At 42.6% G+C, this 19,118-nt stretch overlaps 1 protein-coding gene across 1 annotated transcript in view; it reads right to left on the reverse strand.

Annotated features, from left to right (window-relative positions):
• LOC134303132 (lysine-specific histone demethylase 2) overlaps positions 1-17,148 on the reverse strand; it is a 28,765-nt gene extending 11,617 nt beyond the window's left edge. The window contains exons 1-13 of the mRNA XM_062988477.1: positions 17,000-17,148; positions 16,388-16,569; positions 13,193-13,314; positions 13,013-13,102; positions 12,776-12,887; positions 12,208-12,321; positions 12,074-12,112; positions 10,982-11,162; positions 9,884-10,068; positions 5,979-6,149; positions 5,779-5,853; positions 3,617-3,751; positions 1,291-1,462 (exon numbers count right to left, since the gene is read on the reverse strand). Of these exons, the coding sequence (XP_062844547.1) occupies positions 1,291-1,462; positions 3,617-3,751; positions 5,779-5,853; positions 5,979-6,149; positions 9,884-10,068; positions 10,982-11,162; positions 12,074-12,112; positions 12,208-12,321; positions 12,776-12,887; positions 13,013-13,102; positions 13,193-13,314; positions 16,388-16,569; positions 17,000-17,015 (1,594 nt within the window). The 5' untranslated portion in view covers positions 17,016-17,148. The remainder of the gene's footprint in view (positions 1-1,290; positions 1,463-3,616; positions 3,752-5,778; positions 5,854-5,978; positions 6,150-9,883; positions 10,069-10,981; positions 11,163-12,073; positions 12,113-12,207; positions 12,322-12,775; positions 12,888-13,012; positions 13,103-13,192; positions 13,315-16,387; positions 16,570-16,999) is intronic.
• Positions 17,149-19,118: the final 1,970 nt, after the last annotated feature.

Raw genomic sequence — 19,118 nt, forward strand, 5'->3', positions numbered from 1 at the left:
AAGGGCCCCTGGGCGCTGGCCCCACTGGCCCGGTCAGTAATCCAGCCATGGCTCTGACCTCAGCTTCCAAACAAGCTGGGATATGCGAAGAAAGAATTTCGTTGTACTGTACGTCTGTATATGTATATATGACAAATAAAGGCCTTGGAATAATGTCTACCTCTGTGTTTCCTATTAATTACACTTTTTACTTATTTGGGAACTGAGAATACCAAAATAGGACTGAGATTTTTCCTGAATCCCTGAATCTTTTTACAATAATATGTACGGCAGATGGTGCAAGACCTAAATTATTTGCAAGCTTGTATTGACAAATGTTCTTCTTAAACTGACTATTCTTTCATTAAAGTTTGGCACAAAGTGATCACCACCCATCTTCGCTTTCAAAAACTGATCCTTTGGTGGATTCTCCTTTATACCCAGTCATAATTCCCTCAGTTGTTACCAATGCACCTGCTTATTATGGAATTATGGGATTATTTGGATGGTGTTGCAGGCATCAATTCTAAATTAGTTCATAGCAACAAAATACAAGTATGTTGCTCAGACAAAACATTAAAAGTCAGTCCTTTATACTTAAATAAAAACTAACTAAAGTAAAAAAAAAAAAAAAGCTCAGAGAAATCACAGATTCTTTTTTTTTTACTGCATTTTACAAAAAGTCCAAGCTTTGCGGCTATGAAATAAGCACTGTAAATAAATCCCACGAATAATAAATACATGCATAAAAAAAAAAAATCATGGATTCACTACTATACATTTAATAAGACAGTGTATCCCATAACGATCATTTGGCTGAATGTTTAGAAAATGTGTTTTGACAAAAGACTACATTTCAGAGTGTAATCAATAAAATGTAACCAAACAAGTGATGTGTTTCAGACACAATGTCACCTAGACCAGCAGTCCCCAACCCTTTTCTTGCACCATAGACTGGTTTCATTTAAGATATAAGAAATAAAATTATAAGACAAGACTTAAAAAGGTACATGTCAAACACGTCAAGAGGAACAGATGATAATGAGGGTGTGATTGTCAATAAAACAAACTAAAAAAATTATTTATTCTTTCTGTGCGGCCCATTTGGGACCACTGACCTAGACCACATTCATGTGGAGCCCTTATTTATTCATAAAACGTTCATACAATTGGATTTGATACTGAGTTCAGAGTGACACAAATTGGGACCTGAAAAATCTGAAACGGGCATTAAAATGTTCTTAAACGTGCTTGCCTGAAGGTTGCCAACAGACTCAATATTCCCAAATGTGTGCATTTTTCACTACTTACCCCCAAGCGGGACATCCTGATGTTGTGACTTGTCCTTCCTCCAATCAGAGATCACATCCAGTATGGCGTTGAAGTGGAAGTCCATGCGCTTGTCTATAGTGGGATCAGTAGCTTGGCCGCCTTCCTGAATCAGATCGCAGCGATCGCCTAGTTTATGCATTTTCACTCCCAGCTACAACACAGTGAAGATCAAACAATGATTAAAGTGTCATGGTGGTGGTAGTATGATCAGTTTCTTTTTTCTTCCTCCTTTTTTTTTTTGTTTATACATAGCCAATTCCCCTTTGCGCTCTGCCAAACAGAGCTGCCTGGATTAACACCAAGTACGAACACAAAGCCTTTAATGCCTGTACAGACAATGAAACTCGCTGTCGTAGCAGCAAGATGGTGACTCCTCATCCAGCTTTTCTATACCTGATATAGAAATACTAGGATTTACCCCTCTAACTAATAACTGAATAGGTTTTGCATGATGGGATCTCCCTGAACGCTAACGTTCAGATGACGAGATCTAAATTTTGAGCCAGTTTGCTGCTGATATTTTCAAAGCGCCTCAAATGAGATGAACTGTTTCATATGACGTGGTAAAAGCGACCCAGACAGTACGAAAAACGCTTAACGTGAAAATTAAAGCTTAACGTGGATTGTTGTACTAAAACAACGACTGATGAATTTTGGCAGTACAGAGCACCTATAACCAGTAATAACTGAAAGAAATTTAGTGTTCCTGTGTTGATTTTTAGAACATTAGGTCACATTAAGCTTTTTTTTACGTTAAGCTTTTACGACTCTTCCGAGAAGCTGATTCTCAGAACTCCGAGCTGCATAATAAGCATAATTAAGAAATTTCCTGCAAAGGATCAATAAAGTATCTATCTATCTATCCATCCAGCCATCATCCATCCATCCATCCATCCATCTATCTAATACAAGTAAAACCACCACATGTGAAGTTTGTTTATTAGGATTTTAACATCATGTTTTACACTTTGGTTACATTCATGACAGGAACGGTAGTTACTCATTACACAAGGTTCATCAGTTCACAAGGTTATATCAAACACGGTCATGGACAATTTAGTCTCTCCAATTCACCTCACTTGCATGTCTTTGGACTGTGGGAGGAAACCGGAGCACCCGGAGGAAACCCACGCGGACACAGGAAGACCATGCAAACTCCACACAGAAAGGACCTGAACTGCCCCACCTGGGGATTGAACCCAGGAACTTGAGCAAAGCGGTTATTTGTGCCGAGGGTCGCGGTGAGTGAAGCGAAAAACGCTTCTCATGTGAATGCACTAAAGAAAGCAACAATGGTGACAAACATGAGGAACGGAGTCGCCTTCTACGTCTTATCAACGATAGCTGACCGATGCTTTTGCATAAAAACGAACATCTGTAAGAACAGCACAAATGCTCGCAGGTACACACTCTACACACTCCGTCACCATGTTACTACTCTCCACTTGTACTACTTGTTACTACTCTCTACATACACTGTTGTTGACGCATGCATGGCTCTCAAAACTGGTGGAAATGCAGCCAGTTCTCTGAAGAACAGAACCGGTTCAAGTTCTTCTGGTGGAAAAGCACTATCTGTGTTCCTCTTCTAGAGGAGCAATACACACTTCACAAGCGTCTGTCACAAGCATGCTACTTCAAAATGATTAGTGTGCCTTGCCAACAATGGACAGTGTTTGCTAGGAATAATAGATAAAAAGAGTACAATCCAAAACAAACTGCTGTGTGATAGCAACGACATGCTGCCGGGACATTTCCAATCAAGGTATCCAGGTTTTTACATTGATGACATGTGTAAAAGAGGCTACAGGATGCACACTAGCATATCCCTATTAAAGCATAGCCGTTCTGAACATGCACAGACAGATGCTCAAGCCAAAAAAGGGCCTCCCTGGCATAATTATTTCTAAAAAAATAAATAGGGTACGTAGCAGTAAAACAGAGTACATGTGACAGGTTGCAAGTTGTGGTAGTAAAAGTGGACTTGGGGTGAAGCGTACAAAGTAATTGAGAATGTGTTATAGAGGAATACAAGAATACACAGGTAGGATGTTTTGGAGACATAGTTAAGAAGGCGAGACGGTTTGGGCGTGTGCAGAGGAGGAATAAGAGTTCTGTGGGAAGAAGGAGGTTGAGGGTGGAGCTGCCACACAGGAGGAGGAGAGGAGGACCATATGGTCAGGTACTCGAGCATCACCTGGGGTCATACTGCTTGTTGTATGTGTTTTCATGGCATGGGGGTTCAACCTGCATATTAATTAAAGTCCAGTGTGTGTGTGTGTGTGTGTGTGTGTGTGTGTGTTACCTGTTCACACATAAGAGCAATAGGATTGTTGACACATCCATTAACAATCTGTGCTCCTCTGCCTACAGTAATGCCCAGCGACTTGTCATCCCAAACTCGGCCTCCTATTCGATTTCTTGCCTCCAACACCACCACCTAAAAGCAAGGACAGTACTATTCAAATGTTTCAACTCATCTAATCTCATGCCCAGTTCTCTATCATCACCTTATGATGCCAGCAGACTGAGCAGATCAGCACAGGCTACAGATTCTTACATTACATGTTCGGCATTTAGACTCACAGTACTGTGACAGTAAACTGTCTAAGCAATTAAGGGTTAAGGGCCTTGCTTAAGGCCCAACAATGGCAACCTGGAATTGGTGGGGCTTGAACCAATGACCTTTTGATTACTAGTCCAGCACATTAACTGCTAAGCTACAACTGCCCTACAAAGATTTGTTTACCTTTATTTATTATTTATACGTCTACACGTGTACAGTACAATTTTTTTTTTAAGCTGGGGTCAGAGCTCAGAGTCACTCATTATACAGCACCCCTGGCCTTGCTCAAGGGTCCAACAGTGGCAGCATAGCAGAACCTGGATTTGAACCGACAATCTTCTGACTTCTAACCCAAAGCTCTACCCACCAGGCTCCCACTGTTCCATTTTTTATGTTACGTAGATAACCCAGGCAAATATCGGCATAGCATCAGCATAGTAGTCATGAACTCAAGAAACTTGAGTTTACAGGGTGTCATCTTGATCTACTAACAGTTTATCTAATTGTCTTTCAACAATCAGATCCCAGGCAGTGCTATGGACCTGGATGGGCATTGATGGGAGAGGTAAGTTGACTGATTTTTAATGTTGCTGTACAATTGCATCCTCTGCCGTCTATCAGTATGCCACTACTAGTGCAGGTGGTAATAGGGTGTCTCTCTGAGAGTAATGCCAGGTTCACACTACATGACTTTCAAGTTGTTCAGATTGCTGTACACTTCACACTACACAACTTGATCTCCTGTAATCGGGAGTCTTTTAAGTTGTTGTGGTTTTCACACATCCACCATCTATCACCAGGATGAATATCAGACGAGTCGGTCTGGTCTCCCAGACTATGTTTTGTCATGAAAACACACGCGAGATGTGACAAGGGGCTTAATGATACCATGTCCAAAAATGCACGTCAGCAATAAGCGAGCGATCCAAGCTGTTTATGGGCTGATGTGTAGCGTAAAAGCAAGGAGGAAAAATAAATGAATCCAAACCCTGAACCACATATTTACAGCTCACCCCATATCTGGCATTTTCATTGGCTGTAGTTCGACATAGCACTCGCTGCCAGTCGCAACCTGCTCGCAATGCCTTTCATAGTACATGATTTTGACGACTGGTCCAGATATTTATCATGCTGGATATTTTTCTTCGGTCTGTGAGCACTTTGCGAGCTGCTCGGATTGAGTCCTTGAACAGTTCAGAGACAGCGATCGAGAACCGAGTTTCGATCCCCGAGTGAACGCAGAGTTGCTTCCGAGCTGCCACATTTAGCAGCGACCTGTCGGCGAGCAAAAATCTGGTAAAAAATTGTGTATTGTGATTTAGGCATAACACAGAAATATGCTAAGCCAAAAATTCGAATCTGAGATCATTCTAGACAGATTTCCAGCAACAGACTGGACAAAATTGTCTGGAATGACAAAATGTGCAAATCATGGACAATCTCAAGGCTGCAAGTCCACCTCTAAAGAACAACGTCTTTAAGAAGTTTACAGCCCATGACACTGTAGCTGATCCTCCAGGATGTGGACGGAGGAGAAAAACCGATGCAAAATTGCAACGAAGAATAGGGGCAAGCCGTAGTCTAGTGGCTAGGGTACTGGACTTGTAATCAGAAGGTCACTGGTTCAAGCCCCACCACTGCCAGGTTGCTGCTGTTGGGCCCCTGAGCAAGGCCCTTAACCCTCAATTGATCAGACTGTATACTGTCACTGTACTGTAAGTCGCTTTGCATAAAGCCGTCTGCTAAATGCTGAAAATGTAAATGTATATGTAAATTATTCCAATGATGCATAAACAACCTGACATGTGGTAGCTCAGTGGTTAAGGTACTAGACTAGTAATCAGAATCTTGTTGGTTCATGCCAATGTCTGGCCCCCGAGCAATGTACATGTGAGTCTGACCTGCATGCCGAAGTTGTGCAGCTGTCTGGCAGCAGCGAGGCCTGAAGCTCCAGCACCAATCACCAACACCTTCACCTGCGAACATGAGAATAAGAAAAGAGAGACAGAGAAAGATCGTCAGCCTAGATTTGTGACCCGCCATTGTTTTTCAGATCGCTGGCATGGGTAGTTACCAGTCAGGAAAGTTTATGTAGACTCACTTTGCGGTACAGCTCTGGGAGGAGAGGTTGTTTGGTGAGCAGCACTCCGGTGTTGATTAAACCTTTGCGGGTCATGAAGTGGAGAACTTTATGGAGCTCCTGAACACAGCGCACTCGTACCAGCCCTCGTACGATCACATGAGGGGCACACTTCTGTGGCATCAGAGCCTCCTGCAGAGCAATCGAACATTACATTTACGGTGTTTAACAGACACTTTTATCCTAAGTGACTTACACTTGTGAAAACAGAGGGTTAAGAGCCTTGCTCAGGGGCGCATAAGTGGCAAGTGTGTAATTTTGGGGCTTGAACCAGCAACCTTTTGATTACTAGTCTAGTATCTTAACCACCAAACTACTACTATCAAGCTAACACTAGCAGATTAAAACTGCTCATCTTTCTTTCTATTCATTTTCACAGATAACTTCATTGTGATCAGGGTTGTGGTGGATCCAGTTCCACCTAAAATCAAAGGCCACAAAGCAGAAACACACTAGTCAACCTAGCAGCAGGAGGAATCCCACATGTGTGTGGAGAACATGCCAACATTTTGATAGTGACCTGAGGTGACTGAACTTGGCTTCCCAAGGCTTTTAAAAGGCTTTTTCAAAATGCATTTTCTCCCCATTGTCGTCCCGATTTAGTGCAGTCAATTTGTGTTCCGCTGCTGAGAGATACCCGTTTGCATCAGATGAGAGCACGTCGCTGTACACGCCTCTTCCGACATGTGCACAGCCCTCCTCTTCTCGCCCCCCGGCATTCTACAGTGGCGTCTCTTCCGCCAATCAGGGTCCTTACACAGCGTATAAAGATCCCACCCACATATAGTCCAGCCCCCACCCTGCAGATCAATTAGTATCTGCTGCAGGCACTGCCAATTATGCCCGCCAGATGGCGCCCAGCCGGCCGTTCTGAAGAGTTCAGAAACTCGGCGCTAGTGTGCTAGCGGAATATCCCGCTGCGCCACCTGGGCGCCATTAAAAGGCTTTTTATGATTTTTTATAATTATTTTTCATTATTTTATTATTAATATTTCATTTAGTTGGCGCGACTGTAAATTCCGCTAGCATACTTCTACTTTGATACAGCGTTTGAATTCCTAGCAGTGCTATCGGCCATCCGGCATCAACATCTACAGACACGATTGGCTGTGTCTGAGGGGGGAAGTAAGGGGGATGGCCAAGGTCCGGCGATGAACTGGTATCCTGTCTGGGGTGTGTTACTGCATTGCCACAGTGATTCCGAACACACCGGAAAAACAGTGGTACAGTGGTAGTCTAGTGGGTAGAGCTTTGGGCTATCAATCGAATGGTTGAGAGTTCGAATCCCGGCTCTGCCATGCTGCCACTGTTGGGCACTTGACCCTCTTTGTTCCAGGGGCACTGTATAATGGCTGAGCCTGCGTTCTGACCCCAGCTTCCAAACATGACATATGCGAAGAAAGAATTTCATTGTACTGTACACTTGTGTATGTATATATGACAAATAAAGACACTCTTCTAAAAGAAACTGACACACAGTGACCCTGGCCAGGATGTAGCTGTGGCACAAATAAAAAAATAAAATGATATTAAATTAACTTAATATAAAATGATGAAATATTAAATTATTAAGATTCCATTCACCACTATTTATGTCTCAAGCTGTACGTTTTAAAAGTCGTATTTTTTTTGGGGGGGGGGGGGGGGGGGGGCGCACGGGTGGCACGGTAGTCTACATTTACATTTTTGCCATTTAGCAGACGCTATTATCCAAAGCGACTTACAGTATACAGTCTAAGCAACTGAGGGTTAAGGGCCTTGCTCAAGGACTCAACAGTGGCAACCTGGCAGTGGTGGGGCTGCAACCGGCAACCTTCTGATTACTAGTCCAGTCCCTTAACCACTAGCCTACAATTGCCCTGCTACAGTCTAATGCACTAGCACACCACTGTGGAGTGGTCAGATCCAAGCAGAATAACCGACCTGGTTGGGCGTCCATACAAACACTAACGGTCATGTTCAATGGAGGAAAGGTCGGACAGGGTCTGTTCTCGTTGCCGCTGCGATATGCAATCTCCAGGACTGGTCCGGGTGCCTGTGCGAGGGCAGGGCGGACACGATACGAGTCTGTGAGGGAAGCCAGAACTGGCAAGTGATAAGAAGCGACCACAGGTGGCGTGGTGATCAGATCGGGGTTGTGCAAGCGGTGGGAATTGGAAATGACTAGACTGGAAAATTAAAGGAGTGGAATACAAAAAAACCCGTCACATCCTGAATGGGGTATATTGCAAGAACAATTTGTCTGTCCCTAAGGTAAAAGCCATTTTGCTAAGCGTCATCCCAGTGCTGTTGACAGGCTTGTTAGTGACCTTTTTCCATGGCTAGAGCGTAAATCGTTTACACCTCTCCTCGCCACGGGCCTGGTCCTGTTCCAGCTTGCACCCTGCGGGGAGCTCACCTTTCAGAACTCACACATCTGCACTTTCCACTTAGCGTAATAGCTCGTCATGACTCTTGGGAATGCAACACAGGGAAAATGTGCTTGTCTGTAATGACTAAGCTGTTTCTGATCTTGCCTGGTTTTATAGATGCTTTTATCTGAAGGAGGGCTGAGAGCCTTGCTCAGGGGCCCAAAAGATTCAATACCAAATCTAATACCTTAACTACTAAGCTACCACTGCCCAAGAAACTGCAAATCATTAATAGTGGCTATAAATTTGGGAAAAGCCCTTTACTGTTTTAGCTTGACATTGCATCTATCATCTATGCACAAAGCCAGGTCCCATCAAGACATAATTTGGGCTGTTGTGCCTGAACTGGCACAAATTCCCATAGTCACACCCCAATACTGTATTTTGTGGAAAACCTTCCCAGCTGAGTGGAGGCTATTGTCCACTTTTTGAAATAAAATGTCCAATAAACTTATGATCAGATGTCCCCATACGTATGGCTATAATCAGCTCCACTTACCATGTAGAAGTACTTTGTAGTTCTACAATTACTGACTGTAGTCCATCTGTTTCTCTATATACAGTTTTAGCCTGCTGTCACCCTGTTCTTCAATGGTCAGGACCCCCACAGGACCACTACAGAGCAGGTATTTTTTTAGGTGGTGGATGATTCTCAGCACTGCAGTGACACTGACATGGTGGTGGTGTGTTAGTGTGTGTTGTGCTGGTATCAGACACAACAGCGTTGTGAAGTTTTTAAATACCGTGTCCACTCACTGTCCACTCTATTAGACACTCCTATGTAGTTGGTCCACCTTGTAAATGTAAAGTCAGAGACGATCGCTCATCTATCGCTGCTGTTTGAGTCGGTCATCTTCTAGACCTTCATCAGTGGTCACAGGGCGCTGCCCACGGGGCGCTGTTGGCTGGATATTTTGGGTTGGTGGACTATTCTCAGTCCAACACTGACAGTGAGGTGTTTAAAAACTCCAGCAGCGCTGCTGTGTCTTATCCACTCATACCAGCACAACACACACTAACACACCACCACCATGTCAGTGTCACGGCAGTGCTGAGAATGATCCACCACCTAAATAATACCTGCTCTGTAGTGGTCCTGTGGGGGTCCTGACCATTAAAGAACAGCATGAAAGGGGGCTAACAAAGCATGCAGAGAAACAGATGGACAACAGTCAGTAATTGTAGAACTACAAAGTGCTTCTATATGGTAAGTGGAGCTGATAAAATGGACAGTGAGTGTAGAAACAAGGAGGTGGTTTTAATATTATGGCTGATCAGTGAATATAACTGAATTTATTTAGGTTTAAAATCTGCAAAAATAAATGGACATAAAACGCTGGCAGTGTGTTATCTGAACAAACCCTACAATTGTTGCATTGATCAGAAGCAAACAGCTATTCTAATGTTAGAAGGTATCGTTCTTCTCCATCATCTCCCACAGACAGATTCTCGTACCTTACAGTCTCTGTGCCACATGGCCAGGATCAGGTTGCGTAGAGCGAGGTACATAGTGGGGTCCCGGGAGAAATCTGGGAATTCGTAGAGCTCATCCAGCTCCATCATGTCTGGCCGCACACACAGAGCTTTGCCACACTCGTTGGGCTGGTAGAAAGGCTGGAAGTATGGGCAAAGACCTGGAACTGAGAACACACACACACACACACACACACACACTTAGAACTGTACAGTGCAAATGGTTTGCTTATGGTTTGTATTTCTGCGTATATCTATTTCTATATCTATATCTATCCAAGGGGTGTCCAAACTTTTCTTGTTGGGGCCAGATTAAGTAAAAAAAATATGCAAACAGACCGTTTCCAGTGACCCAATCATTGCTAATTAAGGTCAGAGTAATTGGAATTCAACAAAACTGGACCTGTCTTATAATCGATAGGAGATTTTACCACTACGGTAATGAAGTTTGAAGACATAGTGTCAGAACTCGCAAGTTTGAATCTCAGCAGAGCCACCGACCTGGCCGATTGTCCATATGAACACAGTTGGCCATGTCTGAGGGAGATGAGGTCGGACGGGGTCTCCTCCCGCTGTGATATGCCATCTTTCATACAGGTCTGTACATTTTTTATTTCCCCCTTAACTCTGGTCAGCCAGCAGGGTGGTGTTTAGATACATACTGTGTCATACTGTGTCCTAAATCTCAGAGGTAAGTCTATGTGACTAAAAGTGTAACGGTAGATAGTCAATTGATCTCTCTCTTAATTCATGAATGTTTTTTTACTCATTTAATTTGATTTCTATTAAGTGCTTATCCTGCACAGGGCTGCATTGGGTCCAGTTCCACCAGGAAACACCGGGCCCAAGGTTGGACTACCCTGGACAAAGCCACATTCAATTGTAAAAGTTTGGTCAAACCCCACCCCCTTAAGACCAGTTTAAGGCAGGTGTCTTGGGTAATTCTTTAATTCAGGGTAAATATATTTTAATATGTATATTAATATTTAATATATTTACAGTCACCTCAAAAAACTATTAGTAGTCGACTAAGTATTAAAAATCTTATGATTTGTCATTAGACAAAAAAAGATGACTAACTCTGTGGCTGCTGAATATTGCGCCGTTGCTCCGGTCGTAAATCACAGGTGGAGCTGGATGGGCTCATGCCCACACAGTCAGGGTAATAAGCGGTGAGGAAAGGATTTGCCGGGCTGTCCTTCAGCAGCGGTGGTAAGATCAACATAGAGGGCCACCAACTGTCACTCACTCCGGCCACTCTCTGTCACACAGAGGAAAAAAGAAGACAGAAATGAGCTTGACTGTCTGAGATCAATGTTTCTATAGTATATTCAAATACCATGTCTAAAGATCATGTTCCAAAATAGTGATAAATAGTAATAATGACTAGACAGACATCAAAGATGGACAAGTATTGGGACACCGCCTCAATTGCTAACAGGTGTTTGTTTTGTTTTATTAGGATTTTAACGTCATGTTTTACACTTTGGTTACATTCCTGACAGGAACGGTAGCCACTCATTACACAAGGTTCATCAGTTCACAAGTTTATATCTCCACTTTACGTCACTTGCATGTCTTCTGACTGTGGGAGGAAACTGGAGCACCCGGAGGAAACCCACGCAGATACGGGGAGAACATGCAAACTCCACACAGAAAAGACCCAGACCTCCCCACCTGGGGATCGAACCCAGGACCTTCTTGCTATGAGGTGACAGTGCTACCCACTTAGCCACCGTGCCGCCCAGCTAACAGGTGTAATAAATCCATGATATAAAGGAAATTATGTGTTTCCAACTTTGCAGCAATAGTTTAGGGAAGGCCCTTTCCTGTTCCTGTTTCTATAAAACGTAGAAAATCCTGGTCTAAGAAAATCCAGTGGCTTACACAGAGCTCCAATCTCAGGCCCACTAAACAGCTTTGGAATGAACTGGAACATTAACTGAAGCATTCTTAATCAACACCAGTGCAGTGACCAGCCATACAAATGCTCTTTTGACAGAATGGGCACAAATTCCCACAGACATACTTCAAATTGTTGTCAGAAGCCTTATCAGAGGTGTGGCGGTTTTTCAAGCTGAAAAGATCATATAGAGGTCACTCTATATGTCCAACAGGCTCATGGTCAGGTGTCCAAATACGTTTGGCTGTGTAAAGTATTCAATTACTCACCTGGTCTTCGGGCTGAGAACACTGATTCTGTCCTTCACTCTTTAGAAAGAACAAATGACAATAATTAATAACAAAAAAATATATATAGAAAAATATTTGTATGTGTATGTACAAGGTCTGTCTAAAGTTCATACTTTAACATTGTTAAGCTTCATGCCACAGCGATATGTAGCAGCCACTGAAGCTGTTAGCTGAGTGTCTTTGGTAAGCTGCCTCCACTTTCCACAGCCTGGCTTTGTACACTGCACCTGAGGGGACAAACCAGAAATGGGACGGAAATGGTGTAGTGTAAGTGTACAGAATGTGTAAAACAATACAACAGAAGCTTAAGGAGAAATATAAACATCATCAGAATTATCCGAAACATAAAGCTAAAAAAGTGAAAAGGCCAAATATATGGAAATAAAACTGGAATTGGAAAAAACAAAAGATAAAAACAATTAGAAAAATAAGAGCAATGAAAAAAACAGAAATAAGTGAAGACTACGGAAAAAGGGGGTCTGAAAACAACAGCTAACAACTAACCAAAGTGTGTAAAACATGACGTTAAAATCCTAATACATAAATAAATAACAATAAAAGAGAATAAACAAATTACATTCTTGTTTTTATCGCATTTTACAAAATGTCCCAACTTTTTTAGAAATGGGGTTTGTAGTTGTTGTAAAAGAAAACATTAAAAACCATGAGTCTTTGTCTCACCCAGAAAGGAAGCTGTTGGTCAGCCATGAATGCCTTTAGACTTGGTTCGCTCTTGCCATTTCCTGTCCACAGCTTCTTCCAGTATATGTACTTCTCATAACCATCCTTATGACTAACACACACACACACACACACACACACACACACACACACACACACACACACACACATATTAGATTAGTGTTTCTAATCCTATCGAAAGGTAACTGCTACCCACATGTAGTTTCCATCACTCACCTTCTGTAATAGTGGTCGAAGCATTCGTTACAGAAGTGTTCTCCACAGGAGAGGTGGTACCATCGAGACGTGTAGCCGTTTTTTGCACATCTTTAAAAAAGATGCATTAACACTGGTCAGACCACTATAGTGACACCACAGCAACAGATTACAGCCAAGTGCTAAAAACATGCAGTTTACCTTTCTGATGCGCTGGCGAAACACACAGGGTAGGTAGCAGGGCAGCCAGCTTTCTCACACTTCCTGAACTTCTTCTCAACTTGCTCCTCTTCTTCATCGCCATCCGTGGCCTTTTTCTTGGGCTAGGATTTAGGAAAAAGCAAACAATAATGAGCACACATGCAGGCCTTCTGTCATCTCACAACTCCCTATAGGCAAACAAAGATTGTTTGTTTGTTTATTAGGATTTTAACGTCATGTTTTACACTCTTGGTTACATTCATGACAGGAACAGTAGTTACTCATTACACAAGGTTCATCAGTTCACAAGGTTATATCAAACACAGTCTTGAACAATTTAGTGTCTCCAATTCACTTCACTTGCATGTTTTTGGATTGTGGGAGGAAACCGGAGCTCCTGGAGGAAACCCACGCAGACACTGGGAGAACATGCAAACTCCACACAGAAAGGACCCAGACCGTCCCACCTGGGGATCGAACCCAGGACCTTCTTGCTGTGAGGCGACAGTGCTACTTAGCCACCGTTCCGCCCGGGCAAACAAAGAAGCTATTGACCTAGCCAGGTGCCCAGGCCTGACTGGCTATGCCATTTAAAGGGAAAGGGCAGAATTCATTGCAGTTGTACAACTGCGGACTCTGTTGTCTGGTAGAGGCAACTGCACAAGTGATGGATCATCTGGAGGGCTAAGTGTGTCTCTCTGTATGCAAAGTAGCTCTCTATGAGACTCCGATGCAGGAAGGTAAAACAATGCATTCAGAGACTGCCCTTGTGTCGGATATACTGATAGTCTCAAGCCTCCTCAGCCAGTGTGGGGACAGTTCTAGTAGCAAGATTACAATGGTAGGGAATTGGAGATGAGTACATAGGAAGCAAATGGGTGGGGGGCAAGGACGGATTAAGGATAGTCTGGGCCCCTGGGCAAAGAGTTGCCAGGCTCATGTTCAGATCTGAAGGATATGCTGCAGTGAGTGAGTTAGCCTTTAAAGTGAGCTCACTGTTGGACATATTGTCAGGCATGAAAAGAACATCAAATAGCTCAGTTAAGTGTGTGTATGCATTCAAACTGCTTGAAATTGCTTGTCTTAAATTTACATATTTGCAAAATTGCAAAATTAATTTGTGTCTCTGCGCTTAAGAGAAATTGAACATAATAATTTTGAAACAATACAAATTCAGAAACATTAAGTAAGGGCCTGAATCGCATATTTGCAACAAAACGTCTGTTATGAAATACGGTAGCTTGCCTGGCAATTTGTAGGTCCCTAGAAAGTCAAGGAGCCATGGTAAACGACTTCTATGGAAGTCAAGGGCCCCATAGCAGGGGCCCTCGTGATCAAGGGCCCTCTAATGGTATGCCCTGCTCTTCTCTAGGGCCCCCTGGTAGGGGCTCTCATAACCAGGGCCCTCTAAAAATATGCCCCCCTCTTTCCTAGGACCCCTAATAGCCAGAAGTCGAAGTCAGAGCAGTGCCACAACGCCTCATCCATTTTCATAAGGGGCCCAAAAGCATGGCTAGGGCCCCCAAGAGGCCCTGGGGTGAAAGTCCCTAATAGTCAGAGGATCCTTAAAATGGAGGGCTCTCGGAAATAAAAATATATTGTATCATAAATGTTGATAGGCATCGCAGAATGTTTTGGGCCAGGGCCCCCCGGGGCCCCCTGACCTCAAGGGCCCCTGGGCGCTGGCCCCACTGGCCCGGTCAGCAATCCAGCCATGGTGGGGGGACATTTGACGGATAAACAGTCATTATGAAAGGTAGGACAGATGGAAAGACATACAATCAAACGAAGAAACAATAATATAGATGGGAGAACAGGCAAACTTGGATGAAATGAGTTTATATACATAGAAAACTGAATCCCCCCCATAAAAAAAGTAAAGGCCACTTTAGTGCTAGTATAAATGTATTAAAGTATGTCAGTCTATTTATATCAATTAACGTTTTTAAAAATTTATTTCTTAATGAAGGCTGTATCTAATTCATCATTCATTCAGAGTTGGACAGACAACTGAACACTGAATATGAATAGATGTATAGATGGTCCGTGGAAAACTAGATTTGAGACAATGCCAGGTCTCACTCTGTACATGCTACAACCACATGGCTTCATAGACACAAAGTGTGTTTGCTTGACTGGCCTGACTGCAGTCCAGATCAGTCTCCTATTAATGGGGCCCACATTGGAAAATGTGTTTAATTTTATGGATCTCAATTTTCTGCATTAGATTTCGACATCTTGGACAACTGAATACTGGATGAATGGATGTATGGATGGTCCGTGAAAAACTAGATTTGGAAAATGAATGAAGCCAAAAAGAAGTGTGTAGAAAAGAGAGGGAGGGTGAATGGATGTACAGATGATCAAAACCAGAAGGAGGAATTAATGGATGGACGGATGGTTGTTCTGGAGGTGTGAGAAAGCTGGCTGCCCTGCTACATACCCTGTGTGTTTTGCCAGCGCATCTGAAAGGTAAACTGCATGTTGTCAGCACTTGGCTGTAATCTGTTGCTGTGGTGTCACTATAGTGGTCTGACCAGTTTTAATGCATCTTTTTAAAAAAACGCAAAAAACGGTTACACGTCTCGATGGTACCACCTCTCCTGTGTAGAGCACTTCTGTAATGAATGCTTTGACCGCTATTACAGAAGGTGAGTGATGGACACTACAACATAATCTCAGTTTGGCCCATATGGGTAGCAGATACCTTTAGATAGTATTAAAAACACTAATCTGTATCTATGTGTGTGTGTGTGTGTGTGTGTGTGTGTGTGTGTGTGTGTGTGTGTGTGTGTAAGTCATAAGGATGGTTATGAGAAGTACATATACTTCAGGGTAGCACTGTCGCCTCACAGCAAGAAGGTCCTGGGTTCGATCCCCAGGTGGGGCGGTCCTGGTCCTTTCTGTGTGGAGTTTGCATGTTCTCCCCGTGTCTGCGTGGGTTTACTCCGGGTGCTCCGGTTTCCTCCCACAGTCCAAAACATGCAAGTGAGGTGAATTGGAGATACAAAATTGTCCACGACTGTGTTCGATATATAACCTTGAGAAATTAGGAACCTTGTGTGGTGAGTGGCTGCCGTACCTGTCATGAATGTAACCGAAGTGTAAAACATGACGTTAGAATACTAATAAACAAACAAACAAACATATACTGGAACAGACAGACAGACAGACAGACAGACAGGCACTGTGTACATTAATGTGTGCTGCGGGAGCAGTGCTGCTTCTTTTCCCCCTGCCATTAGGCGCCTGTCTTTGTGGACGTGTGGAGTGGCCTTCTCCCACTTCGCCTGCTCCTGATGATGATGAGTCCACAGCTGGTACTGGAGCAGTTTTCTTCTTTCCCCGAGAGCGACTGGATGTCGTCCCACCATAATCTGAGTCACAATCACGAAAACAAATACACAAACACACACAATCAGGACCAAGTAATACCAGGACATTAATGACCAGTGTGCCTGAGAGCTGTGGTCCTGAACATGAGACTATATAAGAGTCCACTCTGGTAAGCTGTGCAAACACACCTACTGAAACTAATAAGCTGAATAGGGATGAATAATGCAGAACATACAGCAGACTGCATTTAAAGACCACAGCTGGGCAATACTGGTTACACACATGACATCTAGACAATGTAAATATATGGAATTGAATGAGCTTAAATCGCAAAAACCCTACATACTACCGTACTAGATAGTATGTAAAATTAGCATGGTCAAAGTATGACAGATGTATACTATGTAGTAGAGTAGTATTAGTAGTATTGTGTAGTTAAACAGCTGAGCAGACAAAAGCTCTCACACAGACCTGTGTCCGACTGCATAACAGAGACCGGGTTTTATCCTTTTAATGATATAAATATGACTTATTTTACCATATATGTTTAATAAGTCATACCACAATAGTTTGTATGTATTTGTCAAATTAAATCATTTATTTTAAAATAGTAAAGAAAAGCTATTCCAGCATCAAACCGTTTACTACAACTTCCGTTTTGCTCAACGCATAACAGACTTCAAAATAAAAGCCCAGCTCTTTTCTCAAATACAATTGTAACAGCTTTTCTTCTCTTACAAAACACAGCAACTTTGACTGGTTTTTCAAAGCTCTGGTTTGTAATTATACTCTAGAAGTGGTGACTTCAGTGTACTCTTATAAATAGGCCTGGTTTGACTTCACCCATTACATTAAAACTTGTCATATATACATACACTGATTAGCCATAACATTAAAACCACCTCCTTGTTTTTACACTCACTCCATTTGATCAGCTCCACTTACCATATAGAAGCACTTAGTAGTTTCTACAATTACTGACTGTCATCCATCTGTTTCTCTGCATGCTTTTTTAGCCTGCTTTCATGCTGTCCTTTAGTGGTCAGGACTCTCCCAGGACCACTACAGAGTAGGTATTATTTGGGTGGTGGATCATTCTCAGCACTGCAGTGACACTGACATGGTGGTGGTGTGTTAGTTTGTGTTGTGCTGGTATGAGTAAATAAGACACGGCAATGCTGATGGAGTTTTTAAACACCTCACTGTCACTGCTGGACTGAGAATAGTCCACCAACCAAAAATATCCAGCTAACAGTGCCCCGTGGGCAGCGTCCTGTGACCACTGATGAAGGTCTAGAAGATGACCAACTCAAACAGCAGCAATAGATGAGCGATCGACTCTGACTTTACATCTACAAGGTGGACCAACTACATAGGAGTGTCTAATAGAGTGGACAGTGAGTGGACACGGTATTTAAAAACTCCAGCAGCGCTGCTGCAACACACAACTAACTCACCACCACCATGTCATTGTCACTGCAGTGCTGCGAATGATCCACCACCTAAAAAATACCTGCTCTGTGGTGGTCCTGTGGGGGTCCTGACCATTGAAGAACAGGGTGAAAGCAGGCTAAAACAGTGTGTAGAGAAACAGATGGACTACAGTCAGTAATTGTAGAACTACAAAGTGCTTCTATATGATAAGTGGAGTTGATAAAATGGACAGTGAGTGTAAAAACAAGGAGGTGGTTTTAATGTTATGGCTGATCTGTATATACAGGTGTACAGTACAACAAAATTCTCACTTCACATAGTCTTCTTACTGTGCATGGGGGGTGAAATGCACAAGCGTTCCCTTAGAATAGGTTTACTTTAAATCTTAGATTTATGTTTTTAATGTAAGATAAAGGTAATTCTAGATCTACAATTATTGCATAATTCATAAAACACATTGGACCGATACCATGTTCTGCTTTACTGTCACCTATTTACATTTTTGGCATTTAGCAGACGAGCTTATCCAAAGCGGCTTACACTACTGGGACAGTATACAGTCTGAGCAATTGATGTTTAAGGGCTTTGCTCAAGGGCCCAACAGCAGCAACCTAGCAGTGGTGGGGCTTGAACAAAAGACCCTCTGATTACTAGTCAAGTACCTCAACCTCTAGGCTACAACTGCCACCTAAATTATATAAAAAACATATTTCTTAAATATTTTGGCCAAATTACCCCTTGATGTGGGAGAGCAATGTGTACTTAAGTGTCTTTACACTCAGGTCATAAAAAAAAATCAACAGAATAGACAGCAATCTTTATTCCCTGTAAATGTTTATTGACTTTTTGTTCCAAGAGAACTACAGGTATTACAGGGACAAGAGGACAAACAGACCTGTCACTATTGTTAAATAGTCAACCTAATGTAATTATTATTATTATTATTATTATTATTATTATTATTATTAATAGTCATCAGATTTTAAAAGAACAATATTATATTTAATGTATATACGTTTAAAGAAACCCTTAAAAAAGTACTATATTTGTTTTTAATGCACTAATAAAGTTTGACCCGTTTAACACACCGTATGGTGTAGTTGTTACCATGGTGACGGTTGCGCGTCTCATTCAGGGTGGGTTTCTAAGTAGCGTG

The sequence above is a fragment of the Trichomycterus rosablanca genome, chromosome 1, assembly GCF_030014385.1.
Source record: "Trichomycterus rosablanca isolate fTriRos1 chromosome 1, fTriRos1.hap1, whole genome shotgun sequence".
In the NCBI taxonomy this organism is placed as follows: Eukaryota; Metazoa; Chordata; class Actinopteri; order Siluriformes; family Trichomycteridae; genus Trichomycterus; species Trichomycterus rosablanca.